This window comes from Mastigoproctus giganteus, chromosome 2 (genome assembly GCF_048544385.1).
Source record: "Mastigoproctus giganteus isolate SK-2022 chromosome 2, ASM4854438v1, whole genome shotgun sequence".
Classification (NCBI taxonomy): Eukaryota; Metazoa; Arthropoda; class Arachnida; order Uropygi; family Thelyphonidae; genus Mastigoproctus; species Mastigoproctus giganteus.
In genome coordinates this window covers 47564351-47587178 of record NC_143576.1, presented here as the reverse complement: position 1 = coordinate 47587178, position 22828 = coordinate 47564351, and the positions used below count along the sequence as shown (strand labels likewise).

The window sequence follows — 22828 nt, the reverse complement described above, 5'->3', positions numbered from 1 at the left end:
TCAGGCCACACCTAGAGTACTGTGTACAGGTCTGGAGGCCTCATTTTAGGAAGGACGTAGAGTTGCTAGAACGTGTACGCACAAAGAAGGGCAACAAGATTGGTGAGTGGAACAAAGGGGTGCTCTTACCAAGAAAGGCTTAAATTCTGCAAATTGCAGCCCGTGGTGGGTATATGGTGAGTAAGGCCTTATATACATCAATCAGATCACCTACGAGGTGATCTGATTGATGTGTATAAGGCCTTGAATGGGTTGAGCAAGCTGAATGCTGATGGTATTCTTCCTCTTGCTCAGATTAAGAACCTGAAGGGGCACAGATTCAAATTGAGGAAAGACAGTTGTAGAATAGATTTTAGGAAATTTGCCTTTAGCTAGAGGGTAGTTGATTAGTGGAACATACTTCCATCTTTTGTTGTGGAAGTTGGTAGACTAAATAAATTTAAGGCTGAGGTGGACAGGCATTTAGAACGAATGGAGGGGTGAAATGGAAGTTTTTGTTTTTGGCTAATGCTGCATAACCTTGCTTTCTTGCGTCGTATGCCTATACTAATGCTAATGCTAATTACCTAACAAGCACACTATGTCCTCTTTGTCCCCATCAAACAGAAATACTTGGAGTTTTAGTCCCTCTCTCTCTCTCTCTCTCTCTCTCTCTCTCTCTCTCTCTCTCTCTCTCTCTCTCTCTGTGTTCCAATGGCTAATTGAAAAGTTGGGTTTAAGGAGCATCAGCGACTAAGGGCATATTGCTCAGTGTATATTGTCTGTAAACGGAGTGTGTTCTGAGGTCGATATTCTGTTTTCCTGGAGAAAGAACATGCTATCCTCGCCTGAGACTGGCTAATGCAGCCACATTGTGAAAAAGGCCCATAAAAATTCCTCCAGCCATCGCCGTAGGCTTTTTCCAGGCTGTGGAGGGGATCCTACTAATTTTGCTACCCACCTGTGCTAATAGTAATACTAAGATCGTCGACTGGTTGGAAAAGTTTCTTTTTCCCGTTTTGATCGAAGCTAACGGCTTCAATTTAAGTAAGAGTGCAATATCTGACGTAGATAAAAAAAAAAAAAAAAAAAAAGAAAGTGTATCGTACAAAAGTGGAACTATTAAAAATAACATTTTCTTTTTTACTGTTTAAAGGGGGCATGTGGCAGCAGTATTTGAAGATTAAAGCACGCCTACAGAGAAGTAAGTTATGTACTGTGTGGGCAGGTCTATAGAAAGCAGCACTGAGTAGTTCATGGGAAGCAGCTTAGTCTAGCTGATTTGAAATAGGAAGAAATGATGGCTGCGGTGATGAAAGTTTTGTTTAGACGTTTTCACATGTTATTATCACGTTCTGTGCATGGTGGAAATGAGAAAGTGGAAGTGGCAGGTAAATATAGTTACAGTTGCTATTTTCCTGTTTTTTTTTTTTTTTTGGCCTTTTTAAACATGGAAACCTGCAAACGCAACATTTAGAGACCATTATTTTCTGATTCTGGTCGATGAAGATTGATTCCTGAATCCAAGTCGTATTACTGATTAATATCGGAATTCAAGCAGTGCGTATGAGAGCGTGAGGGACTCTGCATTCTCTGTTTCTACTGGCTTAATTGACTTATTATTATTATTTTTTTTTGTAACGAGTTAATTTTTTTTTACTTAGCATCCCAAATTTTTAGTAATATAACAACTGAGTTGTTGCGTGTAGTCCTCTAAGCAGCTGTAAAACTGGCGTCGATGATTGGTATTTGAACCTGCAGGGCCGGGGCTCTGAAGATTAATTTTTTTTGCCTAATTTATATTTTACCTGTGATAGGAGATCTGCTCAATGGATAGTAAACTTGAATTGTGCTTATATCTTCAATCTGGAGAGAATAGGTCTCCACCCGACCATTCTCGTTTCGATTGCAGTTTACGGCATTCTTGCTGCTAAGTGATATGCAGATATTTTATTCCAGTCTCGTCATTATTTTTGTAGCAGTTGCGATTCATTTCCACCGTTCGTTTTGTAATCAACTACACTAATTCTTTTACAATCCATCATGATGGGTGGTTTATTATTATTATTATTATTATTAGCTATATGGTGCAAGAAAGCCTGAAGCTTTTGCTGCACCAGCCAAAAAAATTTTTTTCTTTTGAATTACCCAGAGAGAGAGAGAGGAGAGAAGAGAAGAGAAGAGAAGAGAATAGAATCAATTGCCAAGAAAGAGAACAATGATGATATCTGGCTCAGGACCCTGGGCATGCCAAACCCATACTCATCAGATTTGAGTCCCTGGTGTATGTATGTATGTATGTATGTTACCAAGTATCATAAGTCAATTTTTTTAGATCTGTCAGGACCCATAGTTTACACCAACTGCATGCTGTTTATACTTCAAAAAATTCCCATAAATGCACAATATACACTGATGGTGCAAAATCTGACAGCCATGTAGTTGCAGCAGACTTTATCCTTCCTTTATGGACAGTATTTCACTGCCCCTGGAATGTTGCATGTTGACAGCTGAGCTGTATGTAGTCCACCTAGTCTTGATAAAAATCTGTAATATTTTCTCATGGCCAGTCATAGTTTATGCAGATTCCCTCAGTGCAGTATCGACTATTAGTAATAAAATTTCCTCTTCCCATCCAGTACTGAAAGACATCAAAATTCACCTTTAATGCTGTCAAGAACAGAATAAAGAAATAACTATGCTGGATACCAGAACACGGTATTCTGGGAAATGAAACAGCAGATCAGGCTGCAAAATGAACTGACCATTTGCTGCAGTCTTCTTCTGTAGTTCCCTACATGTATTTTAAGAGCATAATCCAAAAAGCATGCAACCTTAATTTGGCACAGATATGGAGAGAACTGACACTATCAAATTAAAACTGAACCGGAAAAATGGATTTCTAGCTCCAGCTAAAACAGACAAGAAGTCATATTGGCACATTTACGCATTGCCCACACTTATCTTACCCATTTCTGTTTATTTGGGTGAAAGTTCTCCTCAGTGCACTTAATGTGAAATCCAGCTCACTGCCAATATATCTTAATTGACAGTTCCTATTTTTCTAATATCAGGTCTTGCACTTTTCAGATTTCAGCCTGCAGGGCACTCTAGCACTACATATTCTATAAACTACATCAGATTTTACAGACCTTATCTTCCTTAGATGGATCAAACTTTATCACTGCTATTTAATTAACATCAACATGCTGCTCATAATCCTATGTGCAAGGGAATGGTAGAGACACATTTAGGCCTTAGCTGCCCTTGTATCATTAAGCTCCAATCACAGAAACCACGTTAGAATTAGTAGAGGCATGTGATGCAAGAAAGCATGCTTATCATCCAAAAAAAAAAAAAAAAAAAAAAAAATACCATCAACCAAAAAAAAAAAAAAAAAAAACCTCCCTATTTCATCCAACTCTGGCTCAGTATGGTTCCTGGGAGGAGCTGTACTGAACCAGAGATTATGAGTGGTCAACATGCAAAATGTGTTAATAATAATGTGAATCAGTTCTGATGGTGGAATCTGCATACAAATTGGAGACAGTAGAAACTTTGAGCTTAGAACTGGTTCATGCAGATGTGACATGCAATGGCTGATTAGTGAGGGTTTGCAGCTCAAGATGGTTAAAATTGTTTGGTAAAAGGGATTCTACAGAGGTGCCTTCCTCTTTATGTTCCTCTACAGTTACTGGACAGGTTTCTGCAATAGCAAAGTCACGGACTCCATTTATTCATGTTAAGAGCGATTGGAACAATCTAATGACGCTTTTGCTGGTCCTATGAACAGAATAGTGAATTTATTGAAAGAACACACCTGCTGGTGTATATTTACCCAAGCATCCCATTACAAGGATGCAAGTTCAATAATTCAAGAAAATTGTTCACTGAGGTGTTGTGTGCTCACAGTGATTTTCAGAATGCAGTTTCTTACACTAAGGTTGCTATTCTGCAAAACATGTCAGTAGTGCTGAAATTAAGAGAATTTTGTTGGAAGAATCTGGGTCATCACTATGTACATTGAAGGTTAAAGGATTAAGGAATGTAGGGGCAGTCAAATAGTAGGAGGTTGGTAAGGATGTTGAGTTGCTTGAGTGAAATGTGCATTTCAAAAATTTATGGTTTTCTGTGAGTAACCCATTGAAACTGCCACCACATTATTTTTGATAGTTCAGTTTTCGGTTCAAGTGCAAGATTTAATGAAGGAGCTATATAAGCAGAATTTACTTGAGTATGGACTTGGAGAGGAGCAGATTGTTAAGGAATGTAAAGTTTGTTTTTCAAGAGTTAGTCAATATGATAATAATAGAAACTGGATATTTAACTGTGAGCTATAGAGTTAAGCATTTTCTAGTGCATTCTGAGAAGATTTTCTTGGTTGTCAACGTCATAAGTAAAAGAGGTGTTATTTAACTAAAATGTGCTACAGATGTTATTAGTGGAGTCCCTCAGGGCTCAGTGTTGGGTCCATTATTGTTTTCTGTATTTATAAATGATATTGATGATGGTATATCAAGCTTAATGTTCAAGTTTGCAGATGATACAAAGGTTGGCAGGGTTGTCAAGGACACTACTGACACTATGCTGCTGCAACAGGATCTGGAAAGGTTGAGCAGATGGGCTGAGAGGTGGCAAATGAAGTTTAACATTGACAAATGTAAAGTACTACACATGGGAAAAAGCAACCCCAGAGCAACGTATCAACTCTGTGGTACTACACTGACAGTGGTAGAGAATGAAAGGGACTTGGGGGTGATTGTGCAGGCAGATATGAAGTTCTCTGAGCAGTGCAGACGGGCTGCAAGAGTAGCTCATGGAGTATTGTCAATGATATACAGGAATTTTTCCAGCAGGGATAAGGAGGTGATTATTTCATTGTATAAGGCAATGGTCAGGCCACACCTAGAGTACTGTATACAGGTCTGGAGGCCTCATTTCAAGAAGGATGTAGAGCTGCTGGAACGAGTACAGAGAAGGGCAACAAGATTAGTGAATGGAACAAAGGGGTGCTCTTACGAAGAAAGGCTTAAGTTTTGCAAATTACAGTGTCTGGAGACTAGACACCATCGAGGTGATCTGATAGAGGTGTGTAAAGCCTTGAATGGTTTAGGCATGCTCAATGCTGATGGGATTCTTCCTCTAGCTCAGAAAAATCACCTGAGAGGGCATAAATTCAAATTGAGGAAAGACAGATGTAGGATAGACGTGCGGAAATTTGCCTTTAGCCAGCGGGTGGTTGGTTGGTGGAACAGACTGCCATCCCTTGTGGTGGAGGTTGATAGCCTAAATAAGTTTAAGGCTCAGCTGGACAGGTATTTTGAACGAACAGAGGGGTGAAGTGGAAGTGGGTTTTTTTTTTTTTTGGCTGATGCTGCATAAGCTTGCTTTCTTGCATCAAATGCCTCTACTAATGCTAATGTCTTCATTATGGACATATGGCTAGATGTTATTTAAAGGAAATAGTTTGTTCCCATTGTGCAAAGAGTGGATGCTTATCAGGAATCTTCTAAATTGCTTAGCTATGAATAGTTCTTTGTTCATTCTGTTCAAAGTATATTATGTTCCATCATTTCAGAATGTGCCCAATTGGTTAGGAGCAGAGAAGACTTCATTTTGCTTCAGAACACTTCAATTTATTGATTGTTTTGCTTTCATGCTCTTGTTTCGAGTTTATTCTTCCTTTTATTTTTCTTTCTTCTCTACTTAACTTTTCTGCATCTATTCTTTTCAGTCTTCTCTATTTCTTCATAATGTTAGTGTTTTGAAGGTCAATACATTGACCTGATTGGTATGAGAAATGCCTTTGCTAGACAGATCTATGGTCCAGCTCCACTTGTGTCAAAGATAGTAACTAGCTGGTGGCAGCCTTGCTGCCTGCCAGCTAGACTATGTGACCAATCATATAATATAAAAACATAACCCAACACCAATTTATGGTACACTTACACTACTACACTGATTGGTCTTGATCACTTGGTAACTATACATAATAAACAGTATAGTTGCCATGCAAACACAGCAGTTTTTCAAGAAAAAGGCAAACAGAAAGTGGATATGGAAGAGCCTAAATGGATTAACAACTAATGAAACCGATTTCATCCTCACTAACGGAAGATATATTGTGAATGATGTTACCATCCCAAACAAGGTAAATGTTGGAAGGAATCACAGAATGGTAAGATGCACACTTGATATGTAAGAAAAGAAAGGAAAAAAAGTGAATCGGGTGAATAATACGAAGGTCTTTAGGATAACAGAAGAGGAGAAAAAGCAGTATGCAACTTAGAACAAGTTGGAGGTTCTGCAGACCTTTCAGGACCAAGATATTGACGAGGAATACAACAACTTTCTGAAAGTGATAAAGCCCGAGAAACCTATAGGTAGAAAGAAATCCAAAGAACAAGCACTTGTCGTGATGAACTGAAGACAACAAATAAAAGGGCGCCTCCATAGCCAGGTGGGCAGGAGTGGCAGTGGCACACACTTCTTGATTAGACCAGGGTTTGAGCCCGTGCCCACCAAATACGGAGGACACGGAAAGGTCAGGGAATGACCACCGCATATCCTCGGAGCAATATGGCCTTAGTTGCTAATGCTCCTAAAAAAAAACCAAATAATAACAACAAATGAAGAGCAAGCTAAACACTGACAAGGACAAAATTGAGTATACTAAGTTATGTAAAGCCATTAGAAAGAGACAGAGAGGACATAAGATTAAACACAAGAAAAGTAGAACAAGTATTGAGGGAAAACAAAGGACTTAAATCAGCAGCAATGAGCAGTAATACAGAAAGACAAATGATACTGAAACTGAAGAATAGCGATGGTGTACTTATAAAGAATTATATAAGGAGCGAGGGAATGATGCCAGCAGTGGGGAAGATGGATCACAAATTAGCAATGCATATGACATACCCGATATCCTTCCTGATGAGGTAGAACATGCACTGAAGAAAATGAAGAATCAGAAAGCCCTGAGTGAAGATGAAGAGTTACTGTAGAGTTGGTAAAATTGGGAGGAAGAGACATAACACAAACTGGCAAGACTGTTCACAAAAATATGTTAGTAAAGGCCTAAGGAGTGGAATAATGCAATCATAATTTTGCTGCATAAGAAAGGAGATAAATCAGAAATTGGAAATTATAGTGCAATTAGCTTTTTGTCTCACATCTACAAGTTCATAAGGGTCATTACTAACAGATTAGATAGAATAACATTGACAAATGTAAAGTACTATATATGGGAAACAGCAACCCCAGAGCAACATATCAATTCTGTGGTACTACACTGACAGTGGTAGAGAATGAAAGGGACCTGGGGGTGGTTGTGCAGGCAGATATGAAGTTTTCTGAGCAGTGCAGACGGGCTGCAAGAGTAGCTCATGGTGTATTGTCGATGATATATAGGAATTTTTCTAGCAGGGATAAGGTGATTATTCCATTGTATAAGGCAATGGTCAGGCCACACCTAGAGTACTGTATACAGGTCTGGAGGCCTCATTTCAAGAAGGATGTAGAGATGCTGGAAAGAGTACATTAGTGAATGGAACAAAGGGGTGCTCTTACGAAGAAAGGCTTAAGGTTTGCAAATTACAGTGTCTGGAGACTAGGCACCAGCGAGGTGATCTGATAGAGGTGTATAAAGCCTTGAATGGTTTGAGCATGCTCAATGCTGATGGGATTCTTCCTCTTGCTCAGAATAATCACCTGAGAGGGCATAAATTCAAATTCACGAAGGACAGATGTAGGATAGACGTGAAGAAATTTGCCTTTAGCCATCGGGTGGTTGGTTGGTGGAACAGACTTCCATCCCTTGTCGTGGAAGTTGATAGCCTAAATAAATTTAAGGCTCAGCTGGACAGGTATTTCGAACGAACAGAGGGGTGAAGTGGAAGTGGTTATTTTTTTTATTTTTTTTTTGGCTGATGCTGCATAAGCTTGTTGGAATATTTGATGAGAATCAACAGAAAGAGCAAGCTGGCTTTAGGACAGGATTCTCAACTAATACAGCATAAGGCAATGTTTCGGGCACTGGAAAGACAAGGCATAGATACCCATACATTGATTTTGAAGACAAAGGTAATGCTAATTCCTTTATTAGATTAGACAAAGACAGTAGCAAATTTAAAATTGAGAAAAGAGTTCGACAAGGAGATGCAATATCTCCGAAGTTATTTACTGCTGCCATTGAGGAAGCTTTCAGAAGATTAGACTAGTTGCAGAAAGGAGGCAATGTGAATGGAGAGTACCTAAACTATTTTCAATTTGCAAATGACATTGCGATTATAAGCCATGATCCCAAAGAATTAGAGGAAGATCTTAATCAGGTATGCAGAGTTAGTAAGGATTTCGGACTAAAGATGAATATGACTAAAACAAAAGTAATGATGAACAAGTATGCCACAGAAATGATATAATTATTGAAGGAGCAGTAATTGAATATGTTGATTCATATACTTATCTGGGAAAAGTGATTAGCTGTAATAATGATAAATAGCTGGAAGTCAACAGAAGAATAAATTTTGGATGGATAGCATTCAGGAAATATAGTCACATACTGAGGAACAATATGCAAATTTGTGTGAAAGGTAAAATAATGAACCAATGTATGAATTATGGAAGTGAAACTTGGGCACTCACCAAAAGAATTGAAGAGAAGATGAAACTACACAGCGACGAATGGAACAAATTATATTAGGGATCAAACTGTTGGATAAAAAGAGAAACATGTGGATTAGGCAGCAAACACAAGTAAAGGACATTCTTATTAAAACTAAACAACTGAAATGATCTTGGGCAGGACACATAGCTCAAAGACATGATGACAGTTGGACTAAGAAAATAACAGAGTGGTACCCAAGAGGAGCCAAAAGAAGACCTGGAAGACAACAGAGGTAGGCAGATGAAATTCAACAGTTTGTGGATAGTAAATGGAGGGCCATTGCACAAAACAGAAGGAACTGGAAAGTTGCTGAGAAGCTTTCATCCTGTAATGGATTGAAAATGGTTGATGATGATGACAATGAATTCCTTAATAAATAAGTGTGAATCATAACCACTTAAATTATGTCTAATTACTGGAATAAAATCGTGATTTTTATACGCCAAATTACAATAACTGAGCTGCACATCTAAATTTTCTGGTTAATTGATCATGCTCTCTAACTTATTATAATAACGTTCTTTGTTTTTAAATTCACTTGGAAGTTTTGTTTGACAAATATGACTTATTTTTGCATTACCATAGTTTAATTGTTCTTCATTTGAAAGGGGATCATATCTTCTTTAATGTTATAGATTATGAATATTGTTTTTCATCTTCAGCTAACCACTCTATAAATGTTTTAGGAGCATCTACATGTATGTACAAACTATGTACTTTTATTCATATATAAAATAGCATTAATGTATTTTATATAATAACAGAAAATCATGGGTTTCTGTTTTTGATAATTCCTGGTATATAACTAGTGGACTCAATGCTACACCATGTGACTATCCTTATCTGGGTGAAAGGTGGGCCTACCCATTACTAGGTAGGTATCCCATGATTTATATCCACTCAGCGTAAATCTTAATCACAATGAGTGTAAATCTTAATCACATTGTGATTAAGATTTACACTGAGTGGATATAAATCATGGGATACCTACCTAGTAATGGGTAGGCCCACCTTTTGCCCAGAGAAGGATAGTCACATGGTGTAGCATTGAGTCCACTAGTTCACAAAAGTGTTCCACAGATATTTCCACCCATTCTTGCTGCACCCCTGTCTATAATTCCATCACATTCCTGGGTGGAGAATCCAAAGCTCTTATGGACCTTTCCACAGCATTCCAAAGATGGTTCATGTGTGATGAACTGGGAGGCCATTCCATGGTGGTAAAATCTGCGGAATGTCCTTAGAACCATGGGGAGGTGAATTGTCTTGCTGGAAGAAACAATGACTATGAAGGGATGCAGATGGTCTAAAAGGATGGACAACAGCCTGGACTGTTCAGAGATGTGTTTAGGTGTACCAGAAGTCCAAACGTGTGCCAGCTGAACACACCCCAGACCATATACCTGCCTGAATAGTTCCTTGTTGATGATGGGTGCATAGCTTCGTGTGGTTTCTGCCAGATACGCACCCTCCTGTCCTCTCGAAATGATTGGAAATTGGGTTCATCGGGCCAGGAGGGAATGCACCCTCCAGGAATGTGCCATTTCCTATTGGGAATGCGCCATTTCCGGAATAACATCTCATCGTGGACAGTGGTGTGGGTGCAGCTAATGACTTTTCTGGCAACTCCCTTGTTGGAGTCAGTGGTGATTTGTGCCACTGTCGCTTTCCGGTTGGCTGAAACAATTCAAGACAGACTTCAACTGCCACGTTCATCCACCACCTTTCTCCACCCACACCACTGTCCACGATGAGATGTTATTCTGGAAATGGCACATTCCCAATACACTCTTGGTGATAGTGCAATTTCTGTACCACCTCTGCAATAGAATGACCCATGTGTCAGACATTCACCATCATCCCTCTTACAAAGTCGGTTAACTCATGACATTTATCCATACTGACATAGAATTACTATCTGTGTGAATGCAGTGATGCTGTGTACCTATATACCTATCAAGTGGTGGGTTCGTCCATTAGTGAGAGGGGTGACAGTGTCACATTGCCCAGGAACCAGATTTCCCACAAATTTTGTCGTTTCAGTATAGTCTATCATTAGGTATTTTTGCAGTGTTATATTCAGAATAACAAATAATAAATAACAAATTGAATTTCAGTTTCAGGCATCTTAACTTTTACAGGTTTGTGTTCATCAGAGTCTGTTACATGTTTTAATTTTTTGTTCTGAATAAAAATATGTTAAACACATATCACATACTTGGTTTGATGCAGCCGAGTGGTCAAGGACATGAGTGCAGTAGCATGTACTCTTTGAGTGGACAGAGGTTCAAGCTTGTGACTGCTAAATACGATTAATGTTTGTATTTGATGATTTATTGTAAACTCCACTGACCTCATGGTCCTGCCAGAGTATAAACAAAAACATATAAATACAGTGGAACTTCTCTATTACGAACTTCTATTTAACGAATTTCTCTATATTACGAATTTTTTCGCGAAACATTGCGCCTTGAAACGAAATTACATGTAAAATTAACCCCATATAACGAAGTGTTAGTCTCTCTATAACGAATTTTTAAAAAAATTACTAAAAGCAATTTTGAAAATTTTCGAGCTGCTAAACAGCCGCGCAAATATACGGCCCCCTTCCCTCCGAATTGCGCATCTGTAATTAAATAATCATCCTTTTAGTGAACACTCGTGGCCGTTGACGCCCGTAAGAGGGTCTTTGTTTCATTTTGGTTACAGTTATAAAACCAAATGGGTTTTCTTAAAAGTGGTCGTAATCTTCACAATAAATAGGGTAGATTTGTAAATCGATGTTGCCTCAGGGGAAAACGAAATTCGCTGGGGTAAACCTTAAGCCTGCTGGGATACTACCATAGTCAGTTTTAGTAACGCCTACTGAGTGCCATTCGCTTCTCACCTTAACTGTACCACGTGACCTTCCTGTCAAGCATTATATGATATGTCCGTTCTCGTCTAACTGGACCCCCTAGTGGGGGTCCAGTTAGACGAGACTAGATGGTTTTCGTGATTTTTTTTTTTTTTTTTTATTTCGTTCGTCGTCAATCACATAGGTTATATGCTCTTGTATTTTTTTTTTTCTGAAAAGTAACATATGGCGTACGTTAATCATAAATTTTCTTTCGTGTGTATCTGAATTGAAAGCGGAATAAAAGAAATTCACAAATTTCTTCAAAGGGAGTGTTGAATTGGCAAGGGAACATCATTGAGTAGGCGGTACAGTACAGTACTAAGAATTCACTGTATGGCCAGCGCAGAGAAGTTTCCGGTGTATGTCCAGTAATTTTACAATTGCGAATACAAAAAAGAAAGTGTTTAAGTATTAATGATAAAGCAATGATATTGACCAGGGTTTTAAGAAAAAAGATGTTGCGGAGAATTATGGCATATCTGCAAGCAGTTTATCTACGATTTTAAAAAATCGAGAATCAATTTTAAATGCAATTGAAGGAGGAGCAGACAAGAAGCGAATTAAGTTGTTTATATGCGAAGATGTTGATAAAGCTGTTCTAAAATGGGTGCGAAGGATACATGAAAAGAATATCCCAATATCGGGCCTAATAATTAAGCAAGAAGCTGTGATATTTCCACAGTTCCTTGGACATACAGAATTTAATGCGAGCATTGGGTGGCTAGATAAATTTAAGGAGCGCCACAGAATTGTGGAAAAGGTTATTTGTAGAGAAAGTGTTAATGTAAGCGAAGGAGACTGCAAAAGTTGGAGGAACAATACAGTAAAGAAGATTTTGGAAGAATATGAACCTAAGGATGTTTTTAATGCTGACGAAATGGGTGTATTCTTTAATTGTTTACCGAATAGAACACTTGCTTTCAAGGATGATAAATGTTTTAGCGGAAAACTAAAACAAAGAAAGAATCGCTGTGCTAGTTGGAGCAAATATGACAGGAAGTGAAAAATTAAGACTTTTAGTCGTCGGAATATCAAAAAACCAAAGATGTTTTAGAACACGAAATCTTTGGAAGTTGACTACACCTTTCAATAGTCCGGCACATCCTGCCAATATTTCTGCCAAACTTAAAAGTGCGAAGTTGTTTTTACAACCAAACGTAATGTCAAAACTGCAGCCAATGGACCGAGGCATTATTAAAAATTTTAAATTTCATTATCGAAAGAGAATAATAATGGAGATTGTTAATGCGTTATCAGAAAATAGAAACTCGGAGGTTACAATTAACCTTAGAGATTGCATCTCTGAAGTGACAAAAGTTTGGACAAACGATGCCAGTGAATACACAATTCAAAATTGTTTTTTGAAAGCGGGATTTGCATTGAATACAGAAGTCAAACAACGACTGGATGAACTTCCCCTTTCACAACTGAAAAACTTTTGGACATTATTAGAATTGTCAGGAAACATCGAAAATGAAATAACACCGGATAGTTATGTTAATGTAGGTCACAGCAGAACATCCAAATGAAGATGGAATACTGCTGAACAGTGTTAGACACCACCATGATCACGAATGAATTAACGATGACGCGTCAGAACAACCCGTAGAAAAGCCAACTCCGAAGAAATGATTAACGCTTTTAAAACTGTTTGTATGGGTCTACAGTTTTGTGAAAATGTTGCTGATAATGTTTTTAATGCTCTGAACAAATGTGGGGTTTCCTTTGAGAATCAGACAATTTTTTAATTGTACTGTGCAAACGAAAATTACTTATTTTTTTTAATTTGTGATATTTACCGGCGAAAATTGTGTAAACGTAATTTAATTAAGTGTTTTTGAAATAAAATTCATTAAAAATAAATGTACATTCGTTTTCATTCTCTAATTAGATAACAATTTCTAATAAAAAAGATTCTCTGTACAACGAAATTTCTCTATAACGAATTTTTTCGCCGGATTTATCGAATTCGTTAGAGGGAAGTTCGACTGTATGTTTTTCTGTGAGCTTATTCACCTGTGAACATACTCTGCAAGGCTTTTAGGGGGAAATTTCTATCAGCTTGGCCCGTAATTGTAGGTAGAAAGAATCTGTTTTGTACAGATTGGATACATTTAAACAAAGCTGCTGCAAAATTTTTTGCCAGTATTATTGAGAATACTTAATGGTTCAGAGAAACTGCTAGTTTGGGGGTACAAGGGTAATATAGATATATTACCCTTGTAACCCCATATGATTTTATCTGAAAGTATTGGTCAAATTAACTCTTGCACATACCTCAAGAGTATAGAAGAGATTGCTTCTACAGAGATGGGATACACTTAAATAGAAAGGGTGCAAGAATATTTGCTGATGCTATCGAGGCAGTGTTAGGTGGGTCGGAAAACTGCTAGCTTGGGGGGAGACAAAGACTAATGGATTAACAGTAGCCACTGGCAGAGGTGAAAGAGATTCTTGCACTGCTTCTATTGGAATGAGCAGAAGCCTGAAAAACAAGATGCAGGATATTTCAGAGACTGCTGGAAGTCATTGCGGTACAAGTAAACACATGGGTTGTGTTAGGGTAGCTAAGAATAGAAACAGGTGCATGTATACCTGCGTGTACACTAATGCTAGGAGTTTAGTAAATAAATTTGATGAATTTGAGGTATTACTCAAAACATCAAAGGCAGATATTGTTGGGATATCAGAGACGTGGTGTCACACAGATATAAGGAATGCAGAACTGGAATTTGGGGAGTACGTCTACAGAAAGGATAGACAGGATAGGAAGGGAGGAGGGGTTATGCTATTAGTTAAAAAACACATAAAATCCAAGGAAGTGAAGCCAGTTGACATCACTGGACAGTGCAGTGTTGAGTCAGTTTGGTGTGACATAAGCATAGGTAAATCAAAATTGAGAGTAGGAGTGTGCTATAGGCCTAATGACTCTGATGAGTATAATAAGATACTGTACAGGGAAATAGAATGGGCCAGTAAATCAGAGAGTCTTATAATGGGGGATTTTAATTTCCCAGATATTGACTGGAATTTGTGGGTTGGTCACTCACACACTAGCAAGGCTTTTGTGGATTTATTGGATGATTGTTTTCTACACCAGCATGTTCGGGAGGCAACTAGAGGGAGTAATACTCTTGATCTGATTATCAGTAGTGATTCTTCATGCATTAGGAATCTGCAGATAAATGAACCACTGGGTGGCAGTGATCACAGTGTGCTGAAGTGGGATTTACTCAAGGAGGTAACTACCATCAGAGGTAAAGGGAAGGGTTTTTGCTTTCGTAAAGGCGACTATGATGGTCTGAGACAGTATTTAAATTCTATACAGTGGGACCAACTGATGTTACCAACAGCAAATTCAAAATGGGAAGCATTCAAGGGACTAATCTTGGAAGATACCAGGCTTTACATACCAACCAAGAAATATTGTTCAAGGTTCAGGCCTAAATGGTTGTCAGATGAACTAATGAGACATATGGCAGAGAAGAAAAATGCATGGGATACATACAAATTAATGGGTGACGTGGAAGCCTATGATAGATATAAGTTGGTCTGTAACCAAGTCACAAAGGAGATTAGGCAGGCAAAGGCAGATTATGAGAAATCCTCGGCAAAGGATGCAAAGAAAAACAGAAAAGAGTTCTTTACCTATTTAAACTCAAGAAGGAAAGGGATGAATCAGATTGGTCCACTGGATGTTGATGGTTCAACAGTTGAGGATCCAGCTCAGGTGGCTAACAATCTAAACGAGTATTTTGCATCTACATTCACACATGAGGAGTTATTCAGGAAGGGGAATGTCGTAGGTGAAGTAAACATTGGCAGTGAGCTAGATGATTTTCTAATAACTGAGAGGAAAGTGGAGGAGAAATTGTTGAGGATAAACATAAAAAAGGCACTCGGGGTGAATGGGATCTATCCAGTTATATTAAAGGAGGCAGCAAAGGAAGTAAGCAAACCCCTAGCCATAATTATGAGAGCTTCATTGGACTCAGGGGAGGTACCCATGGACTGGAGATGTGCAAATGTAACCCCAATTCACAAAGGAGGATCAAAGGCTGACACAAGTAATTATAGACCTGTTAGTTTAACTTCAGTTCCAAGAAAATTAATGGAGGCACTGGTTAAAGAAGCACTGCAGGATCATCTGGACAAGAATTCAGTTATAGCTCAGACACAGCATGGGTTTGTTAAGGGCAGGTCTTGTCTGACCAATTTGATTGGATACTATGATGTAGTCACAAAAGAACTGGATGCAGGGAATAACTTTAATATTATATATTTGGATCTTAGAAAGGCTTTTGATACTGTTGCGCATGGAAGACTGCTGCACAAATTGGAGAAGTGTGGCATTCGAGGCAAATTGCTGCTATGGATAAAGGGATGGTTGAGTGGCAGAAGACAGAGAGTGGTAATCAATGGACACTGCTCAACGTGGACTAATGTTATTAGTGGAGTTCCTCAGGGTTCAGTGTTGGGTCCATTGTTGTTTTCTGTATTTATAAATGATATTGATGATGGTGTATCAGGCTTAATGTCCAAGTTTGCAGACGATACAAAGGTTGGCAGGGTTGTTAAGGACACTACTGATACTATGCTGCTGCAACAGGATCTGGAAAGGTTGAGCAGATGGGCTGAGAGGTGGCAAATGAAGTTTAACATTGACAAATGTAAAGTACTACATATGGGAAACAGTAACCCCAGATCAACGTATCAACTCTGTGGTACTACGCTGACAGTGGTAGAGAATGAAAAGGACCTGGGGGTAATTGTGCAGGCAGATATGAAGTTCTCTGAGCAGTGCAGACGAGCTGCAAGAGTAGCTCATGGTGTCTTGTCAATGATATACAGGAATTTTTCTAGCAGGGACAGGGATGTGATTATTCCCTTGTATAAGGCATTGGTCAGGCCACACCTTGAGTACTGTATACAGGTCTGGAGGCCTCATTTCAAGAAGGATGTAGAGCTGCTGGAACGAGTACAGAGAAGGGCAACAAGATTAGTGAATGGAACAAAGGGTTGCTCTTACGAAGAAAGGCTTAAGTTTTGCAAATTACAGAGCCTGGAGACTAGGCATCGCCGAGGTGATCTGATAGAGGTGTACAAGGCTTTGAATGGCATTGAGCATGCTCAATGCCGATGGGATTCTTCCTCTTGCTCAGAATAATCACCTGAGAGGGCATAAATTCAAATTGAGGAAGGACGGATGTCGGATAAATGTGCGGAAATTCGCCTTTAGCCAGCGGGCAGTTGGTTTGTGGAATAGACTTCCATCGCTTGTTGTTGAAGTTGATAGCCTAAACAAATTTAAGGCTCAGCTGGACAGGTATTTCGAACGAATTGAGGGGTGAAATGGGAGTAGTGGTTGTTTTTTTTTTTTTTTTTTTTGGCTGATGCTGAATAAGCTTGCTTTCTTGCATCATATGCCTCTACTAATGCTAATGCTAATAGCGGAAACCCCAGTGCTGTCAGACAACTAACACACTTTACACCTCAAGAGTATTTGTTACTGCAACAGAACATAGTAGCAAGATGTTCTGAGGCAAAAGCGTTTCAAATGAGTGTGTAGCAAATGTCAGGAAGCGAGCTTGTCAGGATAATTAACTATACAAGAACACCAAGTCTTAATTGTTTATACAGTAATGTCAAAGCGTCGTCAGTAAAATGAGTGAATTCGAACTGCTGGTTAGGACAAGTAATGCTGACATAATAGGGCTTACAGAAACATGGTGCCACCCGTAAATATGGGATAGTGAGTTTCAGTATGGTGTGTATAATATATTTAGGAAAAAGAGAGAAGTAGAAGGGGCAGTGCGGTCATGCTTCTTATCAAAAGTAGCCTGAGTGCGACGAAAGCTTTCCTGGATTCAGACGTTTTGCATGCTAGTATAGAATATGTATAGTGTGAAGTAGTTGGAAGCAAAGGTATAATGAGAGTGGGAGTAATCTATAGTCCAGGTGATCGTGAAGATTATAATGAGAGCATCTACATGCAAATGGAATAGGCAAGTAAGCGTGAATGTCTTATTATGGATGAATTCAGTTTGCCTCTAATTGATTGGAGCAAATGGGAAGGAAACTCCACATGGGGGACAAACTTTTTAAATCAACTGGATTGTTATTTGTATCAACATGTCAAGGAAAGTACTAGGGAAAAGAATACTCTAGACCTCATCACCCATGAACCAGATGACATAATAGGGCTAACAGTACAGAAACCAGTAGCAGGAAGTGATCACGGAGTTCTACGGTGGACAATGAAGAGATCGAGGTAGCAGTAGTTAAAGGCAAAGGAATGGGTTGTAATTTCAGGAAAGGAAATTACGATGCCTTAAGGTGCTACATGGTGTCTATTAACCGGGTAGATATCTCACAGAGAGCGAATAAAATTGAATTATTGTATACCTTTAAAACATTAATCACAGAAGCCTTGAATATACCATTAAAAATATACTCAACGAGGAGGATTCCAAGTTGGATGGATAATGAAGTTGCTAAATTACTTGAGCAGAAAAAGATGGCTTGGAAAAGTTAGAGCAATAAAAAAGTAGTGAAGCCTATAACAGCTACAAATTAATCTGTAATAATGCCACTAAAAAGTTTAGTCTGGCAAAGGCAGATTATGAGAAATTGCTGGCAAAGAGGGGGGGGGGGATAAGGAATTCTTCACATATATAAATGCAAAGAAGAGGACAAACCAGATTGGTCCCTTATGTAATGGACATGGGATAGTATTAGATACCCCAGCTGAAGTTGCAGATGAACTCAACAGTTACTTTGCATCGATATTTACAGATGAAAAACTCTTCACGTCAAAGAAATTTTGGGAGTGAAGTTGAAAAAAAATGTAATTAATGATGTTGAAATTTCACACGTTTATTTAATGAAAAAACTTTCGCGCCTACAGGCCAGTAAGGCTCCTGGGGATGATAGCATTTACCCTATAATCTTAAGGGAGGCGGCAGGTGAGAGCATTGAACCATTGAGGCTAATTATGAGAGCATCACTGGACTCGGAAGTGATTCCATTGGATTGGAAAAGTGCCATTGCATCTCCAATACATTAGGGCGATTCTAAGAGTGAAATAGGAAATTACCGGCTGGTTAGTCCAACTTCAGTATTAGGGAAAATCATGGAGACTGTGATCAAGGGTGGAATTCAGGATCTCTTAGATAGAAATGGAATTGTGAAGGATATGCAACATGGGTTTGTAAAGGGAAAATCATGTTTAACTAATCTGGTTAGCTATTTTGACAGGGTCACTCAAGAGCTGGACTTAGAGAATAAATTTGACAGTGTTTATTTGGATTTCAGCAAAGTATTTGACCGAGTCCCACATGAGCGGTTACTTTGTAAGCTGGACCAGGTTGGGATCACAGGGAAATCCTTAGATGGATAGCTGAATGGCTTCTGGGTAGGAGGCAGAGGGGTTTTTTTTTTTTCTTGTTAGTTGTTGACACATCAGCTTCTATGGCCATAATGCACCTCCCAAAGTTTTTGCATTTTACTGTGATCCAACCCGAGGTGGGATTCAAACCCGCGACCTCTAGGCTACGAGGCAGGCACTTTACCCACCTGGCTAGCCCGGTCGGCCAGAGGGTTGTGATAAATGGTTATTCCTCAGATTGGGTTGATATAAGAAGTGGGGTTCCCCAAGGATCAGTATTAGGACCATTGTTGTTTTTGATTTTCATAAATGATATTGATGAAGGGATAGAGGGCACGATGTCTAAATTTGCAGATGATGTAAAGATTGGTACAGTAGTTAATGATTAACGCAAGCAGAGCTTCTTCAGAATGACCGATATAAACTTCAGAGATGGCCAGAAAAATGGCAGCTATGCTTTAATATAGCAAAGTGTAAAGTATTCACCTGGGGAACAGTAATCCCAAAATAACTTATACACTTGGCAGAGTTGAACTGAAGCTAGTAGTGGAGGAAAGGGACTTGGGTATTACAGTCAAGGATATTACAGTTACTGGTTGCAAGGAGGGCCCATGGTGCAGAGGCACCAGAAGCAGAAATGACACAAGACAGTAATTAGTGGCACACATTTATTTGACATAATATTAACAATGGAGTAAGAGATGGATGCATTTCATGATGTTACAACAGATGCTCGAAGGTTCCACCATGAGATGCGATTCATGCATGACACCGACGCAGCATGGATTGGCGGACACGGTCGAACACACCTGGAGTTTCTTTGACAGTAGCAGCAGCGCAGACGAGTCTCGCCACGAGATCCATTTCAGTCTCCACAGGCAATTCATACACGATAGATTTGAGGCCCCCCCCACAGAAAGAAATCAAAGCTCGATAAATCAGGTGACCGTGGGGGCCAGGCAGCAGGTCCACCACGGCTAATCCATCGACGCCCAAAATGCCTGTTCAAATGGTCGCAAACATTTGGTTTCAACATGACAGGGCGCCTGCCCATTATGGAAGGTGTGTTATGTTTCCATAATGGGCAGGCACCCTGTCATGTTGAAACCAAATGTTGTCTCTCACATTTGCTGGAACATCGTCAAGTAACCCTGGTAGAACTTGTTCAAGAAAGATCCGATATTTAGCGGATTTCATGTGGAATGGTAACAGGTATGGGCCGACTAAGCAGTCACCGACCATACCTGCCCACACATTTATTGCGAAGCGATGTTGTGCCGCATGGGGGTGCACACCGTGTGGGCCCTCTGCTAATCCATACACTAGGTGCATGTCTGCCAGCTCACAGTTCATATATCGATGCGTGCTCTTCGTGTGGCGACTACTGCTTGAATGAGTAAACCAGAAATTTTACCTCTCGCGAACTGATGAACAGCACCGTGTACCGACTTACAGTGACGTTTCCGGTTATGGGTTCCTATGCGATTCACATTCCTTTAGATGTTACCTACCTCCCCTAAACGTTTGTACCAATATTTTTGAGACACCCTGTATAAGGCTAAATAACCTTATTAACAATGTTGTTAGACCACACTTGAATACTGTGTTCAAGTATGGAGACCGGACCTAAAGAAAGACATTGCTCTTTTTGAAAGGGTCCAAAGATGGGTAAGGTCTATAAGCTACTCATAGAAAATAATTTAATCTAACAATTAAGTCAATAAACCAGCTAAATATAATTAAAAACAGCATTCGCAGGAGCTGCAAAACTTGTCCAACACGTGGATTTATTAGTAAAATTTACTAATCTTATTAAATTTCATTGTCAATTAAATTGTACTTTATCTAAGTACACATAACGACCTAGTTTTTACAAACGTAATATTATAAATTAATACATATAACTTGACAGGAGATAAGAAAGTCATAACGTAACTTGGAGATATTTGATTCTGAAATACATATATATAGTGTTATAACTGCATTAGGATATAGGTTTAGGGTTATATTTTGTATTGGAATTTTATTTGAAATTGAATAGAAATCATGACTCAAACCAGGGCAGCAAAGCAAAAGGCTCAAACTAATAGGAGAGCAATGGCCCAGGGGGAGAACTGAGGAGGGTAGGGGCAGTTGTCCTCTGAATCACAGCCTTTTGAAATGCACTGCTTGTTTGATGTTTGTGGACCGTTCGGGAATGGAACATGAATGTCTTGGTGTGTGTGTGTGTGTGTGTGTGTGTGCGCGCGCGCACACAATGTAAGGAGTGTGAGGAAATAATGTGCCAACTCAGTGTTCTTATGGGCCTATATGAGAGCTTGAAGGACAGGGTGGATGCCCTCGAAGGATTTAAATTGAGGAGCCCATCAAGCTCTTAGCTGCCCATATCAATGCAGAGCTTGAACTTGAACATCACACACAACACAGCGGCAACTCCAAGGCAGAATGCACTGGTGCCAAAGGAACTAGTTGTTGTTGGTGACTCTATTGTCAGGGAAATGGGGAACATATTATACAAAAAAGGATACGTGGAACAGAACCAGGGTATGTTGGCCAGTGGCAAAGGGTGATAACGTTGTAGAGCAGATATCATTTTTTAAGGACACAAAGGGTGATATTGTCGTATGCATTGGCACTAATAGTATTAAGAGTAGGAGACTGGCAGAATTACTTAACAAGCACAGATCAGTGTTGATAAAAAGCCGTGAGTTAGGGTTAAATTTGAAAGACACAATAGGAGAGAGTATATGATAAGAGCTATGTATCAATTTGCCCCTGGAGAGATTGTGCAAGGCTCAAAGGGTAGAATTTTTCTCAGCCTGGTCTGTACTTGTTAACAGGAGAGACTGCTTCTACAGGCATGGGATACACTTAAATAGAAAGGGTACAAGAATATTTGCTGATGTTATCGAGGCAGAGTAAGTTGGTCAGAAAACTGCTAGCTTGGGGAGATACACGGACTAATAGATTAACAGTAGCTGCTGGCAGAGGTGAAAGTGATTCTTGCACTGCTTCTATTGAAATGCAATTGAGCAGCAGCCTGTAACACAAGGCAATGGGTATTTCCAGGACTGCTGGGAGTCATAGTGGAAAAAGTAAATACATGGGCTGTGTTAGAGTAACTAAAAGTAGAAACAGGTTTATGTATACTTCCATGTACACCAATACTAGGAGTATAGTTTATAAATTTGATGAGCTTGAAGTAGTCAAGACATCAAAGGCAGATATTGTTGGGATGCGTTGTCACACAGACATAAGCAGAGCAGAATTGGAATTTGGGGAATTTGTTTGGTTTTTTTAGAAGCATTAGCAACTAAGGCCATATTGCTCCGGGAATATGCGGTGGTCATTCCCTGACTGTTCCGTATTTGGTGGTCATGGGCTTGACCCCCGGTCTAATCAAAAAGTGTGTGCTACGCACTGCTGCTCCTGCCCACCTGACTACAGAGGGGCAATTTGGGGAGTACAATATGTTCAAGAAGGGAGGAGGGGTTATGCTGTTAGTTAAGAAACACAAAATATAAGGAAGTGCGTCCAATTGATGTTGGTGGACAATGCAATGTTGAGTCTGTTTGGTGTGACATAAGCACTGGGAAAGGAAAAATGAAAGTAGGTGTGTGTTATAGGCCTAATGAATCTGATGACTATAACAAGCAATTGTGCAGAGAAATAGTTGGCCAGTAAATGAGTGTCTTATAATGGGAGATTTTAATTTCCCAGAGATTGACTGGAATTTTTGGGTTGGTCACTCACACATTAGCAAGGCTTTTGTGGATTTATTGGATGATTGTTTTCTACAGCAGCATGATCGGGAGGCAACAAGAGGGAGTAATACTCTTGATCTGATTATCGGCAGTGATTATCCATACATTAAGAATTTGTAGACAAAGGAACCACT

The 22828-nt window shown here is 39.3% G+C and overlaps 1 protein-coding gene across 1 annotated transcript in view; it reads left to right on the top strand.

Annotated features, from left to right (window-relative positions):
- The first annotated feature begins 1159 nt into the window (after positions 1-1159).
- Positions 1160-22828, top strand: part of LOC150089290 (cytochrome c oxidase subunit 6A1, mitochondrial-like) — a 110984-nt gene continuing 89315 nt past the window's right edge. Inside the window, exon 1 of the mRNA XM_090368469.1 lies at positions 1160-1370. Within this exon, the coding sequence (XP_090224595.1) occupies positions 1277-1370 (94 nt within the window). The 5' untranslated portion in view covers positions 1160-1276. The remainder of the gene's footprint in view (positions 1371-22828) is intronic.